Source organism: Chelonia mydas, chromosome 1 (assembly GCF_015237465.2).
Source record: "Chelonia mydas isolate rCheMyd1 chromosome 1, rCheMyd1.pri.v2, whole genome shotgun sequence".
Classification (NCBI taxonomy): Eukaryota; Metazoa; Chordata; order Testudines; family Cheloniidae; genus Chelonia; species Chelonia mydas.
The window spans coordinates 121,374,625-121,387,856 of NC_057849.1; the positions used below are offsets into that span (position 1 = coordinate 121,374,625).

A 13,232-nucleotide genomic window follows, 5' to 3' on the forward strand; every position below is an offset into this window, starting at 1 on the left:
CCTGATTTTTCTTTTGGTCAAACCTGGTTAATTTATGGGATAATGGTAATCGGGGGGGGAGGGGGGGGTTGACTTTGTTGGATTTGCACTAAAAACAGCTATTTGAGGCAGCTGCATTTTGGTGAGAGAGATGTCTAATTGGAAAACAATGGGTATCTATATGTGATCATGTTTAATGGGTAGTACTCTAGTTTCATCTTGCCTGTGGGGCAGACCTCTTCCTGTCTACCACAAACCTTATAGATTGGGGGAATTCAGATGTTGGCTGGGGTGGGGGAGTTTCATTTAACTCCCAGTCTTGCCTAACCTCCTGTTAATTGGAGTGTTATCCAAAAAAAAATTCAGATACAGTCACTATCCTTGAACTAAGCAATTTATTTCTCTCCCCTGTTCCATTTCCCCACCCTTTTTGAGAATTATTCTCTCCACCACCCCACAGTTTACTTTGGTTTCTTTCCACAGCATTTCTCTGTTCAGCGCTTGCACAGAGCATTTCTCTTGTGGCTCAGTGGGAGTGGAGAATGAAACTGAGTCTTGCACTGTTCGTCTTGTGCTTCTGCACACAGCCTTTTTCTAGAAGTAGCAGCATGAAATGGGTTCTTCTGTGGCCGGATTTTTCAAAGGTATTTAGGTGCCTAAAGATGTAGAAAGCAGCTTAGTGGGGAAAATGCATCTAATTCGCTTTGTGGGAGTTACATGCCTAGGAGCTTTTGAAAACTCCTACTAGGCACCTAAATACAGCTTGAAAATCTGTCCCCCATAGCATATGAGTGCACACATTTTAATTTGCTATTCCTACCAAGGTGGCAGCACAGGAACTGGGTCCAGTGTTCCTTGAAGATGGATGCCAGCAGGGGAGAAGGGAGGGGAATTGGGAAGCTGACCATAGTTGACCATAATTTCATCATAAACCACCAGAATTCCTTTGGGGGGTCTAGGTCCATGGGTGACTTCGTTTTTACTTGCTAAGACCCAGGTTCAGCTTCCATTTTCTTTTCTTTTTTTTTTTAAACAGCTGATGACCTCATTAGGAGCTGCAGCCTTCCTTTCCTTTTCTTCAAGTGTTTGTGAGGTCATCAGCTGTTAAAAGGCAAACAGAACCCTGAGAAGTTGAACTCCTGTTTTGGCAGGTAAAAAGCCTTCCAGATTACAATTTAAAGCTATATCAACGAGCTGGAATCTGAGTCAGACTCAGCTGTAAATGTGAATGTGGGCCGCTTAGGGTACATGACCAGCTTCTGTGTTTGTATTTAGTTTATTTTTAAAAAAAAATGCATGTTTGTATTTAACTTCTTTATCATCCTATTTTTCAGAGATCTTATTAACCCTCCTGTTGTCACTGTATTTAGGTGCAGCAGCTACAACATGTTGACTGCTAGTACCTGTGATTTGCAGCAAATTGTGTCTTTTTGAAGCATTACAGTAGGAAGCTTTTTGTTTGCAGTAACCTGCATTAAAGTAAAGCTGAAACGCCTCTAAGAGGAGTTGTTGGTGTGCCTAAGTGTTTTTATTTAATGATTTGAGATTTAGAAAAATGTCATGATAGTTGGTTTTGTTTTCTTTTAATTTTATTTGACCGTACAAAAACATAGCAATTGTTTTAGGTGAGTGAGTTCCATAGACTGGAAGTTGTAGTAGTTATATCAGTGCAAAAAGTGCGTCCCTTTTTTTAGTCCTAAATATTGTATGTTTTTTGGATATTATCGTCTCCTCCTGGATTGCAATCATTGCTTTCCTGCCATAAAATGTATCTGTGATGCTGAAGAGTGCAAAAACATAAGCACTGTGACCAGATACAGGGAGGTGGGAGAGACATGCATACATACTCACTTGGCGACTGTTATCCGTGTTATCTCCAGCTTGATAGCAAGATGTATAATTTGCAAGTGTTTAACGTCTTATTTGTTCTTCTTCCTGATCTTACATTGTCTCCCTCTCATCATTTATTCACCAGTAGCTACTCCTAAGAACTTGCAGTATTGGGGGGGATATTTTTTTCATAGAATTTTGTGTGTGCAGCACAGAAGGAGGTACCTTATGAATTTGTCTGCTGTGTCTTATTGGTTTAACTAGTGCATGCTTGTTCTTTCCTAGTTTGTAGTTAGTGCTTCTAGAATTAGAATCTCTGTGCAGAGCATATGGTAACTTATTAGTGTTAGTACTTACGTGAGCAGTCTCACCTAAACTAAGTCTTCATCTGCGATCAAGTAATGACCTGACAGAGCTCTGTCACATGAGTGTTACATCAAAATTGGAACTGCTTTAGATTTAGAGTTGCTGAGTAAGAACCTACTGAGTTTCATTTTATTTCTGACCCTTGATTATTGAATATATTGCTACTTGTGTCAGGTAGAATCAGAATTTATCCTTCTCTCAGGAGTTCTATAAAATGAATAATTAAAAGAAGAAGTAACAGCATCTTCCCTTTTTGGAGATTACCAATCATGCATGAATTCCCAGACTGTGTGACGCCAATATAGCTGCTCTCTCCAACACTGCCTTCCGGCATAGGGTGCGAGGCCTTTTGTAGATGTAGCCCACGTATTTGGGCACTCTAGCTATTTCCATTTGGTGACTGATTCCTTCCTACAAAGCATAAAAATTTCAAGTTAAATACTTGAAGCTATTTGGTAGTTCTGTATAATACGGCTTGCCTAGTCTTGGGACATTGGCTCTCACATCTGGTCCTTTAACGTACTGTGCTTCCAGCAGTAGAACAGCCTGGTCGTGAGACATCAGCTACCACTGAGTATATCAGCATGCTGAACCCACACCTGTTCTTACAGGATTTGTTACGTCCTTCGGGTAGGATTTCAATACTACGTGTTCCTACTACACTTGAGGACCCAGCTGCTCCACTACCCTCCCACTCACTGTCTAGTGCTTCTCTTCAAGATGTTTCTGCCCACTTCCTTCAGAGGGAACCCTGGCCATTTTTGAGATACTCAGGAAAATGGAGATCTGACTCCACTGGTGCTTTATCAGTATTGCTTTCTCTTCCTGACCATTCTGTAGGACAGGGGTGGGCAAACTATGGCCCGTGGGCTGGATCCAGCCCCTCAGGGCTTTGGATCCAGCCAGCGGGATTGTCACCCTTATGGTGTTGCAGGCCCCGCGCTGCTCTCAGAAGCAGCTGGCACCACGTCCCTGGGGCCCAAGGGGGATGGCCGGGGCAGAGGGCTTTGTGCATCGCACTTGCCTCCAGGCACTGCCACCTGCAGCTCCTATTGGCCGGGAACGGGGAACCACAGCCAATGGGAACTTTGGGGGAGGTACCTGGAGGCATAGCAAGGGCAGCACGCGGAGCCCTGTGGGGCGCCTCCCCCGCCCCCCCCCCCCCCCCGGGGCTGCACAAGGATGTGGTTCCAGCCGCTTCCCAGAGCGGCGCGGCATGGGGCCAGGGCGCGCGGGCAGGCAGGGAGCCTGCCCTGGCCGCGGTGCGTGCTGCTGCCACCCCAGAGCCGCTTTAGGTAAGCGGTGCTGGGCTGGAGCCCGAACCCCTCCTGCCCCCCAACTCCTTGCCTGCACCTTGGACCCCTCCTGCCCCCCAACTCCATGCCCTGAGCCCCCTGTCGCACCCTCCTTTGGCCCAATCCCTTGCCCTGAGCCCGTTCCTGCACACCGAACCCCCTCCCGCACCCCAACCCTCTTCCCCGGCCCTGCATACAGTTTCCCCACCCAGATGTGGCCCTTGGCCCAAAAAGTTTGCCCACCCCTGCTGTAGGATGAGTTCTCATATTCTCAAATCTATTAAATATCTTTGGCAAATGGAGGAATCTCTGTGAGGGCTCAAATTGACTCCAAATAGGTTCCCATGGTGGGGGATCCATGGGGATTACCGTTTAGCAGCTGTCTCCTTTCCAAACTCAGTTGCTCCATGCCAATAACGATCCGGGCCTGATGGGTGATCGCAGTTCTTGCATAGATGTTCTGGAAAGCAATAGCCTCTGCTCAGGCTTAATAAAAACAAGTCCTTTCAGGTGTCGTGAGGACTATAGTGGGCACTTAGAATTGCTTACCACAGGCCTTTGGAAGTAGTGTCTTACAGTTTTTACAGCCTGTAATACCCCTGATGGAATCTGGGAATGATGAAGATAAAACTTCCCTGAATTTGGCCTTGTTGAAACAAGTCAGCTCAGTGACACTAGTAAAACAATATCCGCTGTGTACTGAAGGCTGAGGATCTCCATGGGCAGAGCTGATCTTTGCTAGCACTGAGAAGCTGGGCAAAGTTCTCAAAGTACATAAATCTCTCCAGGAGATGATGGATGAGAAATGGGGTGCCTATGATAGGAAATCCTCTTTTACTTGTCTGTTCTGGAAACTTTTTGTCATTCAGAATGTCAAATGTCATGTTATGATTTCTCCTTTGGTAGAAACTTATAAAGCTGGGCTGATATCCTGCAACAAGGCAAAGTGTCCATAACTGATTCTATGGAAAGTACATTCTACCTTTTAGTGTAGATTGCTTCAACAGAATTGACAGCCCGGTGGGGTGACTTGGGGTGGAGGAACTGCATTTACTATAGACTAGATGTGGTGGCCGATAACTATTCTCTGGAATTCAAGTCTTTTTCTCTCTGGCCATTTTTCTTCTTTAGCAGAAATGGGCAGTGGCTGGAGTAATGGGAGGCTGTAAATTCAGGGCCACATCCCCATGTTGATGACTGACTGACTGACTCTCTCTCACTCTGAATTAGAGGCCATGTTACCAATAGCTAGTGTGTACTTTGAAGGCAGTGAGTATAGTTACCCGGAAAATGATCATGTTGATTCCTTCCTTGTTGGATTTATTAATGTATCCAAATGGACAAGGTATTTCTATCTGGCACCAGAGTGGTGAAAAGCTGGGACCATATTTCAGCCTCTTTTACAGCGTGGGTCTTAGCATAGCAGTCTTCCCATTCTCTTGGTGTTATAACATCTTGCCCGAACTATTTCTATGTGTATACTTTCACAGTACCGTTCAATCATTTTGTTTCTGAGCTGGTGGTCTTTACAAGACTGCTCCATGGATCCCTCCTGAGGAGGGATGGTTAAAAACTTGGGAGTGGGGGTTCCCCACAACCCTCTCCCCTCCTTCTGTAAACATACACTGGACAGTAATAACATGGTATCCTGCAAGGCTGAGAAATTCGTTGGAGCACCAGTGTGCTCCAAGGATGTATGGTCTGTGATGAAGAGGGTTTAGTCAGTCTCACTTTCCTGTCTTTGCGCATGGTCTAATGCTTGCTTAGCACCTTGCTTTACCTGTGTTCATGGTATGACATTTGAGAAAGAGAACTTCATTGAGTTATTTTCATGTGAAACTATTGCAGTGTACCATACTCAGAGGACATTTGTGGGCTAGTCTAGAGAGGAAAACCTCTAATGCATTGTCATATTCAGGTATGAATGAACTTTCTTTTTTCAGGAGGGCCTTGCAAAGGGGTTGAGTTAATTTCCTTGAATCTGAGAAGGAGGTATTCAGTAGTAAAGGATCTGACTCAGTTTCTTTTCAAGGGGATTGGGGAAGCATTGGGTTTTCTGGATTTCTTTTTAGATCTGGTGACGCATTGCGTCCTTTGTTCATGAAATTTTAGCCTGCTGTTGAAAGATTGGATAAATCAGCCATTTGAAACTTGGGTTCCCATTTGGTTCCTTACTCTAAAGACAAGGTTCTTGGCAGCTGTTTTTTTTATGAGGAGAGTTGCAGGGTTTTTTTGTTTTTTGTTTAATGGAGGGACCCTTTTGTTTTCTGCGTAGATGGGGAAGTGGCTAAGCTGTTCTCCCAGCCTGCCCTCCAGAAGTTACTTATTTTTAGATCTTGAGAACCATACTTAATTGAATCCTAAAGAGTATGTGACTCTGGCACCCTTTTCGTGGTGGCCTAAGGATAGTGTCCAGGAGACTTACATGGCAAGATGAGACCACCACATTTTTGGGATGGAAGCTTACTCTTCTATAACACCATTAGCTTTCTGGTTCCCCTCTACAGGCTGGAACAGAGGTGTAAATCCACTGTCTGAGCTATTGTAAGAAAGCTCCAAGAAACCTAATTAATAGGTTTAAAAAAAATAACCCATTTTAACTATGGAATTGTTTTCATAGTTGTGCTAAGCACTTTAGAGCTTAGCTGCTTTCTTTCCTTTCTCTATATCTGTAAATGAAAGTAGCTATTACGTTTGCCATTCCAGCTCATATCTCTGTGTATAAGCCATAATTAAATTTGGCATCTCCTGTCTACCAACTAACTTTGCCAAATGCAGACTCACCAATCTAGGCTTTGTCGTATTTCTATTATAGTGCTGTCCCTTGACATGTTTAACCCGTTCAGGCAAACGTTTATGTTGCACTCTTTAAACAGTTGAGTTCATAGCACCTAACAAGGCAGTTCTATCACTGTGTAACTGTAGATTTGTAACTGATCCCAAACTTTCAGCACCTTTAGCAATTGTTTAAAAAGCTCAACTGACTATAAAAACAAAACCAGCGGCAACCACTCAAACCATCTATTAAAAGGCAAATGAGGAATAATACCTTATGCGCACCCAAGAATTAGCCTTCCAGCAGTGTCCCCCTTTGCAACATATCGAGAAAGTCAACAAGTTAGAGCTATTTCAAACCAAGGGGGAGCAAGCTTCAAAGCCAGGAGAGTACCCTGTTGTAGAGAAAGCCAACCCTTTTATACTGAGGGACTTCAGCTTGAGCATCTCTGGTGATTTTGTCTGCTACAGTATGGCATGAGGTGACATGCGAGCTCTTAGGCAGGTGAGTGCCAAGCCATTTAGGGCTTTGTTGGTCAAACCTTAAACTCCAGTCTTAGCTGCTGCTGATTACTACCTTGGTCTTCCCTATCACATCGCCAACACCCACAGCTAACCCTAAGGGCACGTCTTCACTAGCAACGTTAAAACGCTGCTGCGGCAGCACTTTAAACGTGGCCATGTAGTCGCGGCACTACCACGAGGGGAGTAGCTACCCGTGCGGGAGTGCTGTCTATGCTGCCACGTTACAGCGCTGAAACTTGCAGCGCTCAGGGGGGTGTTTTTTCACGCCCCTGAGCGAGAAAGTTGCAGCTCTGTAAAGCGGCAGTGTAGACAAGGCCTAAGACTAATACCGCGACAAACACGCTGCCCCAGAAACTTATTTAAAGTGGAACCCCTCCAACTCTAACACTTTCGGAGTTCTTGAGATTCTCATGCCTAAAAGGATTCACGTAACAGTTCATTGGTCTGATTCTAGCCCACTCTATGCTTAGTTTCTATGTGTAGTTTGAAATTCTGCACGGCTGGAAAATGTGAGGAAGCTCTCCTGTTGGGACATAAGCTTTGGCTGGGGTGTGGCTGCTTTGTTTCTACAAAGCTGCTTCAGTGTGGGAAGTCGCTATTTGAGTTATTAGCTTCAGATGAATCTTGCATAGTAAGGGCCCAGTTAAGACTAAAATAGCCATAGAAGTGGTGATTGTTTTCTTTTCTTGTATAGTTCAGTTCATAATTCAGTTTTATTTAGAATTATATTACCCATTGTACACATTACATTAACCTTGTTAGCAGCTATTTTACTTTAGCTTGTATTAAAACAAACTTGGCAACACTGTCTCCTGCACAAACTTACACAAATGCCACCTCAGCCAAAAAAGACTTCAGTAGAGTAGGTGTCCTCGCACAAAGAATTTTGAAGTCTTAACTTTAGTAATGCAGTTTTTTTCCCCTCAAGTTCTCTGTTTATAAATCTTTCTCTCTAGAGGAAGGACATCAAAGGTATTCTTTAAATATATATTTGCTATTAAGATTATATTCCGTAAATTCAAGCCTGTAAAAATGCCTGGCAGTCCCCTCCCTGTCGATTTCGGAGGGAGTCAGTGCCCCCCATGTTGTCTCATTCCGCTACATCTGGAACAATGGGAAATTAGCTGTCTTGGGTGTCTAGGCCCTCTGAGTGGGGCTGAGCAGTCATCAGGCTCTGGGGCGCAAGCCCTTAGGCAAGGGGGAGCTCCAAATAGTCTAGGGCTCTGGCAGACCAGTGAATAGTCTAGTCTCAGGCAGGGTGGACACCAAGCAGTCTTAAGGTTCTGGCCTGCGGGCAGGGCAGAGCAATTAATCTAGCATCCTAGCTCTGGTGGACAGTAAACTAACACAGACCTCCTGGCCTAAGGTAGGGTGGTAGGAGGACCCGGGCCCACCTGGCTCCCAGCCCAGGGCCTGAATAGTGGCAAGGTGTTTTGTTACTGGGTCAGTGGGGAATCCAGCTGCAACACGCTGACCTGTTGTCAGGCAGCACTGCAGCTGGACTACTGTCAGCTGTCCCTGGGCTACTTCCTCCCCTCCCCTTGGGGTGTACCTGCATCCAAGGGTTGTCCTCTATCTTCCCGGATACACCGCCAATGGTAGTCCCAGCAGCATCTTGATGTCTGGAGTGGTGGGGCACTCTGGAAGCTCAGACAAGTCCTTGGGACAGCAGAGGTCCTCCTTGGCATCCCGCTCCAGCAGTAGGGGAGAAGCATCTGTCTCCCTTGGCAGCTCCAGCCCGACTGAGCTGCAGGGTCAGCCTTTTATACTTCCTGTACCACTCTCCTTATTCCGGTGGTGCGGGCATGGCTTGCCTGGCTTCACCCACCAGGGTGTAAGTGGCCATCCCTGCCTGTCATGCTTGGAAGGAGGCCACGCCCCTTTCGCTACAAAGACCTTAAACTGAAAACCAGTGGAGATTTTGAGTAATTTAACCATTCCACTGAAATTCAAAGCCTTCTGAAAGGCTCCCTGTACTGGAAATCCTGTTTATCCCACGGGCTTTGGGTACACTCAAGAACCATTGATAAGTGTTTAATACAAAATGTGCTAGTCTTTTTTTAGCAGTTTTTGTAGGAAGGAAGTTTTCATCTAATAAAGTAAGCTTATGGTATGGACAAGCAATTCTGGTACAGCAAACACTTTAATGTGGTACTGCTGCCTTTCAGTAAAGCATGGTGAGGAATTGGGATACAGAGGTGCAGATAGCCTGTTTAGATGGCCAAGATCCCTTAATTTTGTGAGAAGGCTATCACTTTAATTAGGCAACTATCAATTTTTTATTACACTGTCACTGGGGCACATAGACCTGTAAAAATGTATTTGGATTTATGCTGACACTTTTTGATTGGCATATCAGATATTTTAAATTATTCTCTTTTTCTTTTGGCTCAAATTTTCCTTCCTCTCTCTGCTTGTCTTCTAAACTTTTTAAAATAGCAACCTAAAAAATGTTGGCTTATGAAACCAATGATGCAGTCATAGAATTGTTATTGACGCTGTCACTTTTCAGACTCTTGAAAGGGCACTTCTGGTATCTAAGCTTTTCTTTTAAATAAAGCTCTGGTCTGATTATTTAAATTACTATTCTTCAGTGTTGTCTGAATACCCTCAATTTAAAATATACCCTTACATGTTCACAGAACCCTCTTTTTTTTTTTCTTTTTTTTCTTTTTTCACTTATCTCCCTGTCTTATTCTATTGCCATCTTATTTCTGTGCTTCTGCCCACTCCACTAGCAACTGCCACCATGGCAACTCTTCCTTTAGCTGAGCAGATGGGTTATAGAAAGCAACCAGTGTTGAGCGGGTTGAACTTCTAAAAAAAAGTTTAAAGGAGACATTTTGTTTGTGATTTAACTCTGAGGATATTAAATCTCATAAATAGAGCTGTGTGTGCCTGGCCACTACATTTTGTTTGTGATTAACTATTGCTAGATCACCAGGTATTTACATACTTGAGAAAACTCTTCAGAGAAATCCTGCTTTGTGTGTGACTAGCCTGCTGTGAACCAGCAGGATCCACAGAGACTTTGGACATGTCTACACTGCCACACAGTTTGGATTATGTTCGTGTGAATAGCAGTGCGCACCAAAGTGCTGCATGGTAACTCCCCTGTGTGAATGTTGCAGATGTGAACTAAAGGGTTCCTATTTTTCATTAATGTAAGCATTTTGAAACAGGACTAATTGAGGCAAATTAGGAACTTCTTAATTTGCGCCTGCATCATCAATGGAGAAGTTAGTGCAGCAGCTTGGTATGTGCTGCTATTCACACCCCCATAGTCCAAACTGCGGGGAAGTGTGTAAGCAAGTCCTTTGATTGCCTGGTAGAATGGATGGTATCAACTTTCTTTCTGTCTTTAGGATGCGTCAGGATGAAACGCCACAGGCATCTAAGCACCAGTGACAGTTCAGACAATGAGAGTAAGTAGTATGCATTAATCTTCCCTTGGTTTGTCACCTCCTTATGGTTTCCTCCTGTGGCTTGAGGGCAAACTGTTTTACCCTTTTTTTTTTTTTTTTAAACAAGTTTGATTTCCTTTCCTTTTTTGCTTTCTCCAAAATTCAAAATACTGAAATCTGTCATCAGAAGAGATGAAATTACAAAACCTGATAATTTCAGGAAGAGAATTTGAATCTTGTGCAGAATTTGAACGTAATGTGTACTTTCAGAGAAAATTCCATAACGCAGGAGAGCATGCGCTGTCGAGGAAAATTGGGTGTAGTCAGAAATATATATATTTTTGAAGTGTGTGTGTGTGTGTGTGTGAGTGAGTGTGAGAGAGCGCCCAAAGTCTGTAAGCTGATCCATGTGAATGATTGGTCTAGCCTGTGCAGAGCCTCAGTGGAAAAATTTTAATTGTAGGGGTAGAGAACTGTTTGTGGGAGAAGGTATGTGTAGTTGGGTATCTGAAAACACTTCGCTTAGGATGTGTTTTTACACTCATGTTAAGTGTGCCTAGAGATGAATGGGACATCCTTTTTAGCATTTATATAAATGGCAGTTGGGCTCCACAGGGGTTCAGGATTCTGCCCATACAGATCAGCTTGAGGATTGAGATCTAAATGGAAAAAATGTCTACCAAATGTCTTAAACTTTTGTCTTAATTTTCTTGGCACACTTTTGGTTTATATTTTTGTCTTTCCCTTCAAGATACTGAGATACTGAGTTGTGGGTCTAGAGGCCCTGGATCAAATTGTGTAAACTCTTCAGGGCAGTGACTGATCTGTTTTTGTTAAGCATTACATAAATCTGACACTATTAACAGCTGATGTTGCATTTGAGTCACACAGACATGATATATTGCATCACATATTGACCCAGTATCTTCTTAAAAACTTGGCAGTGCAGTGACAGTGATTTTTGTGCATCTCTGCACTTTAGTTTAACGCCATCTTGATTCTCTAGTCTCCCTCAGTCCTCCTGTACTCTTACTCCCTCCAATATTGCCTGCATTGGGTGTAAAACTAAGTTCCTTGTAAGCTGCTTTGCTACGCAGCAGGCTCTCAAGGGCCGTGCAGGTGGGGAGAGGTGCCCCTTCCCTGGCCTGGCCCTGGCGGAGCTGCTGGGGAGAGGAGAGGTGCCCCTCCCCCAGCCCCGAGCTGCTGCTGTGGCGAGAGAGGGCTGGGTGGAGTCCTCTCCCCACTGCAGCCCCGGGGGAGCCTGCACCCCAAACCCCTCATCTCTGGTCCCACCCCAGAGCCTGCATCACAACCCTCTGCCTCAGCCCTACCCCAGAGTCCACACCCCAGCCTCAACCCTCTGCCCTAGCCCTGAGCCCCTCCTGTACCCCAATCCCCTCATCCCCAGCCACACCCAGGAGCCCGCACCCCCCGACAGTGCCCTAAGCCCTCTCTCACACTCCGAACCCCTCGGCCACACCCCCACCACACATCCCCTCCATATAGGTGCACATAGCAAAATTGATTCCGCACATGGACGTAAAAAATTAGAGGGAACATTGCTGGTGGAAAGGGAAGGAATCTGCATAATCGTGTCCTCTCTGCTCTTACCTGGTGTGTATCAGGCAGAGCAGGGAATATTCTGATCATGGTTTCACTTATTCTTTCTGAAACTACACATATTGAGAAGAGACTGTGGTTGGGCTACAGGCTTCATGAAAGTTCCTGTTTGGGTACAGCTGACCCAGAAAGATGATTCAAGTCTATAGTGCCTTGCAATATATCGAGGAATTATGTGAAATTCAATGGGTTACAACTAAACTCTTGTATTTTTTTTTTAAATAGGTCCTTCCACTTCCTTTTCCTCTTGTTCCAAATACAGGAGCAAATCAAAAACTCCAGCAAATGAACAAAAGAAACCTGCTGAGGTGAGAACAATGGTTAAAGTTTAGATTGTGGTAATCTGATTATTTTGTAATGTATATTTTTTGTCTCTAAGCTTTGAACTATGGGTTTGGGGGAGAGGGGTGATCGTGTTAACTGTAAAATCTCTCAAATGAAACTGCATGCTCCCAGTCCACAAACAGGATGTTTGGATAGTAGTATGGAAGTAGTGGTGTCTGGGGCCTAAAATGAATGGTGGGGCTGCAGAGAAGAAGGTGACCCACATGATCTTTTCCCTTGAAGGCTGATCCTATTTTGAAAGTGAAATACAGACACTTTGGTGAGTTTTGGGGGGCATATAAGGCTGGCTGTTAAGGGGCAGGGGTGCCCTCTTCAGAATGAAACATGGGGACACTTCAAAGGGCAGGATAGGAAAGGACTGTATTTACTCTGTCATCGCCTTACAGTTTTCTTAATTCCAGCCTCATCCCTTCAAATCTAGCTCTTAACTCTGCCATGTCCCCTTGCTGCCTCACCCTTTCTACATGCTTGTCACCAATTGGTTCCACTCCCCTGTGCTTAACCATGTCAACCTAGTCCATCCCCCTGCTGGCTGAGAACCTCCCTAAGACCACTCAGCTCTCTCCAGCCCATCTCTCACCTTCTCAGGAATATCGAACATCTATGCCTATGGGCTGAGTACATGCCCGCTTTCTTAACCTCTCACCCTACTTCCCCAGTATCAGGACGTGCCACACTCCATTGCAAACGTATGTACCCAGTCTCTGCAGGTGAGAAAATCTATCTTTAGACACACAGCTCTTCCCTCTCCTGTCTGGCTCAGGACTCTATTCCCTAACTCAAATCTCCACTTTCTACCAATGATTGGACCTGGAGAAGCAGGAGCATACCCAGTAGGGAGCCTTCTGTAGGGCTGAAGACGATTGACACCATAGAAGCCTGTATTCCCTGGTCTCTGCTTTCTCCCTCTGTTACGTAGGATGAAGAGATAGCAAGTGTGAAAAATCGGGATGGAGGAGGGAGTAATAGGTTGCCTATATACGACAAAGACTCTAATATCCGGATGGTCCTGATAATATCAAGACATCTGGTCACCCTACTGTCACCTGAGGTCTACATGCTGGAGGACCAGGCTACAGTGATTGCTAGAGGC

At 44.7% G+C, this 13,232-nt stretch overlaps 1 protein-coding gene across 10 annotated transcripts in view; it reads left to right on the forward strand.

Annotated features, from left to right (window-relative positions):
* The window catches only part of JADE3 (jade family PHD finger 3), a 105,832-nt gene that overhangs the window by 50,786 nt on the left and 41,814 nt on the right, over positions 1 to 13,232 (forward strand). For 9 of the 10 annotated variants that reach the window (XM_043537713.1, XM_037899011.2, XM_037899041.2 and 6 more), the window contains 2 exons: positions 10,136 to 10,195; positions 12,020 to 12,102. In XM_043537713.1, coding sequence (XP_043393648.1) covers positions 10,147 to 10,195; positions 12,020 to 12,102 — 132 coding nt within the window. In that variant the 5' untranslated portion in view covers positions 10,136 to 10,146. Of the gene's footprint in view, positions 1 to 1,052; positions 1,131 to 10,135; positions 10,196 to 12,019; positions 12,103 to 13,232 lie in introns of those variants that run through there. The other variant, XM_043537714.1, reaches the window with a different exon arrangement.